The 8,841-nt window shown below is 46.4% G+C and overlaps 1 protein-coding gene across 1 annotated transcript in view; it reads right to left on the bottom strand.

Annotated features, from left to right (window-relative positions):
- Positions 1-314: 314 nt before the first annotated feature.
- The window catches only part of LOC129860124 (ephrin-B2a-like), a 19,167-nt gene continuing 10,640 nt past the window's right edge, over positions 315-8,841 (bottom strand). Inside the window, exons 4-5 of the mRNA XM_055930442.1 lie at positions 7,512-7,622; positions 315-937 (exon numbers count right to left, since the gene is read on the bottom strand). Coding sequence (XP_055786417.1) covers positions 528-937; positions 7,512-7,622 — 521 coding nt within the window. The 3' untranslated portion in view covers positions 315-527. The remainder of the gene's footprint in view (positions 938-7,511; positions 7,623-8,841) is intronic.

The following is an 8,841-nucleotide window of genomic DNA, read 5'->3' as shown; positions in this document are numbered from 1 at the left end:
GTTAACATCAAAATACCATATCACAAAAAAAAAAAAAATGTTTTACACAAATTATATTCAAAATCTTTCACAGCGAAAAACATTCTCAAGTTTCCATTTGCTAAATTTTGCTCCGAGTCTAAAAGATGACACTTCCTCTTTTAGCAGCAGTACACGTAACAGCAAGTCCTTTGCCTTCTCAGGGTTAGCTTTCCTTGTGAAAACCCCAGAATGCACTCTGTCTTTAGTGCCTTTATCCATTCTCTCTCGAAGGAAATAAAACGTGGACCAAAATGATTTGATTCCCCGCCTTGATAATGTCTAGATTGCTCAGAAAGTGTGTTTTCAACAACAACAAAAAACTCCACACAGTGAAGGATTTCAGAGGAGGTGACGGACATGTTCTCGTCCCTAAATGTGTCCCACCGCAGGACCCACTGACTTCAGAAAGCACACAGCGGCGACATCACTCCCTCATGGGGACTGAACAACTCCTCAGTCTATCTTCCATTGGTCCTCGGCCCCGTGAGAAGACCCCCACCGGTCCCTCAGACCTTGTAGTATGTATTAGCAGGACTCTGTGGAGGCGTCTCCTGTACCATATAAACAGGACGTCTGTAGTCACCACTGACCCTCTCGTGGTGCCTACAGAACACGGAGTCAGAGGGCCTCAGAGGAAACGCTGTGTCACTGGGCTCTGACCGGTTGTCATCGCTACTCCCTCCGTAGCTGTCTCTCTTGGGCATGGCCAGGGTGTTGAGGGACAGAGAGGTGGACTGTTGGACGTCTCTGTCCGGCTTGGCGTGGCGCCTGTGGTACCGCCACACCACGATCAGTAGGACCACGATGACCAATAGGAGGAGGACGCTACCACAGGCCACGCCCACGAAGAGTCCGACCTCAGAGCCGATGGATCCGCCTTCTGTTGATGAGGCTCCGCCTTCTGTGTCGATGTCTCCTTCGCTGTGAGTGATTTCTGAAAAAGAGAGAGAGAGGGAGAATGGGAGAGACCGAAGGGACATGAGAGCGAGAAAGAGACAGGGAGAATGAGAGAGACAAAGAGGAAAAGAGAGTTAGAGAGACAGAGAGAGAAGGAGAGTTTTAATGCAAAGACAAAGAAATAACTAAATAATTATTTGATTCTTCTTGTAAAGATAGAGGTCTGCTGGTGTAAAGGGTAATTAATACCCCTCAGTATGTCCCCCTCCACAGTCCTATTAAACAGATACACATTAATACCCCTCAGTATGTCCCCCTCCACAGTCCTATTAAACAGATACACATTAATACCCCTCAGTATGTCCCCCCTCCACAGTCCTATTAAACAGATACACATTAATACCCCTCAGTATGTCCCCCCTCCACAGTCCTATTAAGACCCCTCAGTATGTCCCCCCTCCACAGTCCTATTAAACAGATACACATTAATACCCCTCAGTATGTCCCCCTCCACAGTCCTATTAATACCCCTCAGTATGTCCCCCTCCACAGTCCCATTAAGACCCCTCAGTATGTCCCCCTCCACAGTCCTATTAAACAGATACACATTAATACCCCTCAGTATGTCCCCCTCCACAGTCCTATTAAACAGATACACATTAATACCCCTCAGTATGTCCCCCTCCACAGTCCTATTAAACAGATACACATTAATACCCCTCAGTATGTCCCCCTCCACAGTCCTATTAATACCCCTCAGTATGTCCCCCTCTACAGTCCTATTAAACAGATACACATTAATACCCCTCAGTATGTCCCCCCTCCACAGTCCTATTAAACAGATACACATTAATACCCCTCAGTATGTCCCCCCTCCACAGTCCTATTAAGACCCCTCAGTATGTCCCCCCTCCACAGTCCTATTAATACCCCTCAGTGTGTCCCCCTCCACAGTCCTATTAATACCCCTCAGTATGTCCCCCTCTACAGTCCTATTAAACAGATACACATTAATACCCCTCAGTATGTCCCCCCTCCACAGTCCTATTAAACAGATACACATTAATACCCCTCAGTATGTCCCCCCTCCACAGTCCTATTAAACAGATACACATTACGACCCCTCAGTATGTCCCCCTCCACAGTCCTATTAAACAGATACACATTAATACCCCTCAGTATGTCCCCCTCCACAGTCCTATTAAACAGATACACATTAATACCCCTCAGTATGTCCCCCCTCCACAGTCCTATTAAACAGATACACATTAATACCCCTCAGTATGTCCCCCCTCCACAGTCCTATTAAACAGATACACATTAATACCCCTCAGTATGTCCCCCTCCACAGTCCTATTAATACCCCTCAGTATGTCCCCCTCCACAGTCCTATTAATACCCCTCAGTATGTCCCCCTCCACAGTCCCATTAATACCCCTCAGTATGTCCCCCTCCACAGTCCCATTAATACCCCTCAGTATGTCCCCCTCCACAGTCCTATTAAACAGATACACATTAATACCCCTCAGTATGTCCCCCCTCCACAGTCCTATTAATACCCCTCAGTATGTCCCCCTCCACAGTCCTATTAATACCCCTCAGTATGTCCCCCCTCCACAGTCCTATTAATACCCCTCAGTATGTCCCCCTCCACAGTCCTATTAATACCCCTCAGTATGTCCCCCTCCACAGTCCTATTAAGACCCCTCAGTATGTCCCCCCTCCACAGTCCTATTAAACAGATACACATTAATACCCCTCAGTATGTCCCCCCCTCCACAGTCCTATTAAACAGATACACATTAATACCCCTCAGTATGTCCCCCTCCACAGTCCTATTAATACCCCTCAGTATGTCCCCCCTCCACAGTCCCATTAATACCCCTCAATATGTCCCCCCTCCACAGTCCTATTAAACAGATACACATTAATACCCCTCAGTATGTCCCCCCTCCACAGTCCTATTAAACAGATACACATTAATACCCCTCAGTATGTCCCCCTCCACAGTCCTATTAAACAGATACACATTAATACCCCTCAGTATGTCCCCCTCCACAGTCCTATTAAACAGATACACATTAATACCCCTCAGTATGTCCCCCTCCACAGTCCCATTAATACCCCTCAGTATGTCCCCCTCCACAGTCCTATTAAACAGATACACATTAATACCCCTCAGTATGTCCCCCCCTCCACAGTCCTATTAAACAGATACACATTAATACCCCTCAGTATGTCCCCCTCCACAGTCCCATTAATACCCCTCAGTATGTCCCCCTCCACAGTCCTATTAAACAGATACACATTAATACCCCTCAGTATGTCCCCCTCCACAGTCCTATTAAACAGATACACATTAATACCCCTCAGTATGTCCCCCCTCCACAGTCCTATTAAACAGATACACATTAATACCCCTCAGTATGTCCCCCTCCACAGTCCTATTAAACAGATACACATTAATACCCCTCAGTATGTCCCCCTCCACAGTCCCATTAATACCCCTCAGTATGTCCCCCTCCACAGTCCCATTAATACCCCTCAGTATGTCCCCCTCCACAGTCCTATTAAACAGATACACATTAATACCCCTCAGTATGTCCCCCTCCACAGTCCCATTAATACCCCTCAGTATGTCCCCCTCCACAGTCCCATTAATACCCCTCAGTATGTCCCCCTCCACAGTCCTATTAAACAGATACACATTAATACCCCTCAGTATGTCCCCCCTCCACAGTCCTATTAAACAGATACACATTAATACCCCTCAGTATGTCCCCCTCCACAGTCCTATTAATACCCCTCAGTATGTCCCCCTCCACAGTCCTATTAAACAGATACACATTAATACCCCTCAGTATGTCCCCCTCCACAGTCCTATTAATACCCCTCAGTATGTCCCCCTCCACAGTCCTATTAATACCCCTCAGTATGTCCCCCCTCCACAGTCCTATTAAACAGATACACATTAATACCCCTCAGTATGTCCCCCTCCACAGTCCTATTAAACAGATACACATTAATACCCCTCAGTATGTCCCCCTCCACAGTCCTATTAATACCCCTCAGTATGTCCCCCTCCACAGTCCTATTAAGACCCCTCAGTATGTCCCCCCTCCACAGTCCTATTAAACAGATACACATTAATACCCCTCAGTATGTCCCCCTCCACAGTCCTATTAAACAGATACACATTAATACCCCTCAGTATGTCCCCCTCCACAGTCCTATTAAACAGATACACATTAATACCCCTCAGTATGTCCCCCTCCACAGTCCCATTAATACCCCTCAGTATGTCCCCCCTCCACAGTCCTATTAAACAGATACACATTAATACCCCTCAGTATGTCCCCCTCCACAGTCCTATTAAACAGATACACATTAATACCCCTCAGTATGTCCCCCCTCCACAGTCCTATTAAACAGATACACATTAATACCCCTCAGTATGTCCCCCTCCACAGTCCTATTAAGACCCCTCAGTATTTCCCCCTCCACAGTCCTATTAAACAGATACACATTAATACCCCTCAGTATGTCCCCCCTCCACAGTCCTATTAATACCCCTCAGTATGTCCCCCCTCCACAGTCCTATTAAACAGATACACATTAATACCCCTCAGTATGTCCCCCTCCACAGTCCCATTACGACCCCTCAGTATGTCCCCCTCCACAGTCCTATTAAACAGATACACATTAATACCCCTCAGTATGTCCCCCTCCACAGTCCTATTAAACAGATACACATTAATACCCCTCAGTATGTCCCCCTCCACAGTCCTATTAAACAGATACACATTAATACCCCTCAGTATGTCCCCCCTCCACAGTCCTATTAAACAGATACACATTAATACCCCTCAGTATGTCCCCCTCCACAGTCCTATTAAACAGATACACATTAATACCCCTCAGTATGTCCCCCTCCACAGTCCTATTAAACAGATACACATTAATACCCCTCAGTATGTCCCCCTCCACAGTCCTATTAAACAGATACACATTAATACCCCTCAGTATGTCCCCCCTCCACAGTCCCATTAATACCCCTCAGTATGTCCCCCTCCACAGTCCTATTAATACCCCTCAGTATGTCCCCCTCCACAGTCCTATTAAACAGATACACATTAATACCCCTCAGTATGTCCCCCCTCCACAGTCCCATTAATACCCCTCAGTATGTCCCCCTCCACAGTCCTATTAAACAGATACACATTAATACCCCTCAGTATGTCCCCCCTCCACAGTCCTATTAAACAGATACACATTAATACCCCTCAGTATGTCCCCCCTCCACAGTCCCATTAATACCCCTCAGTATGTCCCCCCTCCACAGTCCTATTAAACAGATACACATTAATACCCCTCAGTATGTCCCCCCTCCACAGTCACATTAATACCCCTCAGTATGTCCCCCTCCACAGTCCTATTAAACAGATACACATTAATACCCCTCAGTATGTCCCCCTCCACAGTCCTATTAAGACCCCTCAGTATGTCCCCCTCCACAGTCCTATTAAACAGATACACATTAATACCCCTCAGTATGTCCCCCTCCACAGTCCCATTAATACCCCTCAGTATGTCCCCCTCCACAGTCCTATTAAACAGATACACATTAATACCCCTCAGTATGTCCCCCTCCACAGTCCCATTAATACCCCTCAGTATGTCCCCCTCCACAGTCCCATTAATACCCCTCAGTATGTCCCCCTCCACAGTCCTATTAAACAGATACACATTAATACCCCTCAGTATGTCCCCCCTCCACAGTCCTATTAAACAGATACACATTAATACCCCTCAGTATGTCCCCCTCCACAGTCCTATTAATACCCCTCAGTATGTCCCCCTCCACAGTCCTATTAAACAGATACACATTAATACCCCTCAGTATGTCCCCCTCCACAGTCCTATTAATACCCCTCAGTATGTCCCCCTCCACAGTCCTATTAATACCCCTCAGTATGTCCCCCCTCCACAGTCCTATTAAACAGATACACATTAATACCCCTCAGTATGTCCCCCTCCACAGTCCTATTAAACAGATACACATTAATACCCCTCAGTATGTCCCCCTCCACAGTCCTATTAATACCCCTCAGTATGTCCCCCTCCACAGTCCTATTAAGACCCCTCAGTATGTCCCCCCTCCACAGTCCTATTAAACAGATACACATTAATACCCCTCAGTATGTCCCCCTCCACAGTCCTATTAAACAGATACACATTAATACCCCTCAGTATGTCCCCCTCCACAGTCCTATTAATACCCCTCAGTATGTCCCCCTCCACAGTCCTATTAAGACCCCTCAGTATGTCCCCCCTCCACAGTCCTATTAAACAGATACACATTAATACCCCTCAGTATGTCCCCCTCCACAGTCCTATTAAACAGATACACATTAATACCCCTCAGTATGTCCCCCTCCACAGTCCTATTAAACAGATACACATTAATACCCCTCAGTATGTCCCCCTCCACAGTCCCATTAATACCCCTCAGTATGTCCCCCCTCCACAGTCCTATTAAACAGATACACATTAATACCCCTCAGTATGTCCCCCTCCACAGTCCTATTAAACAGATACACATTAATACCCCTCAGTATGTCCCCCCTCCACAGTCCTATTAAACAGATACACATTAATACCCCTCAGTATGTCCCCCTCCACAGTCCTATTAAGACCCCTCAGTATTTCCCCCTCCACAGTCCTATTAAACAGATACACATTAATACCCCTCAGTATGTCCCCCCTCCACAGTCCTATTAATACCCCTCAGTATGTCCCCCCTCCACAGTCCTATTAAACAGATACACATTAATACCCCTCAGTATGTCCCCCTCCACAGTCCCATTACGACCCCTCAGTATGTCCCCCTCCACAGTCCTATTAAACAGATACACATTAATACCCCTCAGTATGTCCCCCTCCACAGTCCTATTAAACAGATACACATTAATACCCCTCAGTATGTCCCCCTCCACAGTCCTATTAAACAGATACACATTAATACCCCTCAGTATGTCCCCCCTCCACAGTCCTATTAAACAGATACACATTAATACCCCTCAGTATGTCCCCCTCCACAGTCCTATTAAACAGATACACATTAATACCCCTCAGTATGTCCCCCTCCACAGTCCCATTAATACCCCTCAGTATGTCCCCCTCCACAGTCCTATTAAACAGATACACATTAATACCCCTCAGTATGTCCCCCTCCACAGTCCTATTAAACAGATACACATTAATACCCCTCAGTATGTCCCCCCTCCACAGTCCTATTAAACAGATACACATTAATACCCCTCAGTATGTCCCCCCTCCACAGTCCCATTAATACCCCTCAGTATGTCCCCCCTCCACAGTCCTATTAAACAGATACACATTAATACCCCTCAGTATGTCCCCCCTCCACAGTCACATTAATACCCCTCAGTATGTCCCCCTCCACAGTCCTATTAAACAGATACACATTAATACCCCTCAGTATGTCCCCCTCCACAGTCCTATTAAGACCCCTCAGTATGTCCCCCTCCACAGTCCTATTAAATAACACTTCCTGTTAAACAGATACATACCAACGTTATTCGTCACATCATTGTCCTTAACGGGAGGCTCCTTGTCTGGGGCCTCTGGGTGCTGAGGGGGGAACCTGGTGTCTTCTGGGAGAGGAAGGGGTTTGGAGGAACCTAGAATAGATCAAACACACATCATTATACTACAATTACAGCAGTCACACCAACAGCCAGGTCATTATACTACAATACAGTATTCACACCAACAGCCAGGTCATTATACTACAATACAGTATTCACACCAACAGCCAGGTCATTATACTACAATACAGTATTCACACCAACAGCCAGGTCATTATACTACAATACAGTATTCACACCAACAGCCAGGTCATTATACTACAATACAGTATTCACACCAACAGCCAGGTCATTATACTACAATACAGTATTCACACCAACAGCCAGGTCATTATACTAGAATACAGTATTCACACCAACAGCCAGGTCATTATACTACAATACAGTAGTCACACCAACAGCCAGGTCATTATACTACAATACAGTAGTCACACCAACAGCCAGGTCATTATACTACAATACAGTATTCACACCAACAGCCAGGTCATTATACTACAATACAGTATTCACACCAACAGCCAGGTCATTATACTACAATACAGTATTCACACCAACAGCCAGGTCATTATACTACAATACAGAAACAGGCAAGGGTCAAAACCAGATCAGAGTCCAGGAGGTACAGAGTGGCAGACAGGCTCGTGGTCAAGGCAGACGGGTACAGAGTGGCAGACAGGCTCGTGGTCAAGGCAGGCAGAATGGTCAGGCAGGCGGGTACAGAGTCCAAAAACAGCCAAGGGTCAAAACCCGGGGAGAAAAAGGAGAACAGCCCAGGTAGTCTCCATTCTAGCTAATTACCACAGGCCTCATAAAATATCCACACGAGCTAACTAACTAGCAGATATACATTCATCATCAACGATCAGCTGATCAGACACTTCTCCTGATGTCAATCATGTGTTTCGGAGGCACTGCAACCCAGCTCGTTGACAGTCTGTGATGATGAGTGAGTGTTGATGCAGAAATAAATAGGCCTTATGTTAAAAATATGTATTTTGGTGTGTTAGGAATTATGTAAACAGGGGAGGTTGGTGCCCTTTTTTTCTCTCATTTTGAACACTTGCCCCCTGAAAGGTCTGTGTACGGCCCTGCTCCAGTATGTCTGTGTACGGCCCTGCTCCAGTATGTCTGTGTACGGCCCTGCTCCAGTATGTCTGTGATACGGCCCTGCCCCAGTATGTCTGTGTACGGCCCTGCTCCAGTATGTCTGTGTACGGCCCTGCTCCAGTATGTCTGTGTACTGCCCCAGTAT

This window comes from Salvelinus fontinalis, chromosome 7 (genome assembly GCF_029448725.1).
Source record: "Salvelinus fontinalis isolate EN_2023a chromosome 7, ASM2944872v1, whole genome shotgun sequence".
Classification (NCBI taxonomy): domain Eukaryota; kingdom Metazoa; phylum Chordata; class Actinopteri; order Salmoniformes; family Salmonidae; genus Salvelinus; species Salvelinus fontinalis.
The sequence above is the reverse complement of the archived record's forward strand: the minus strand, read 5'-3'. Positions and strand labels throughout refer to the sequence as shown.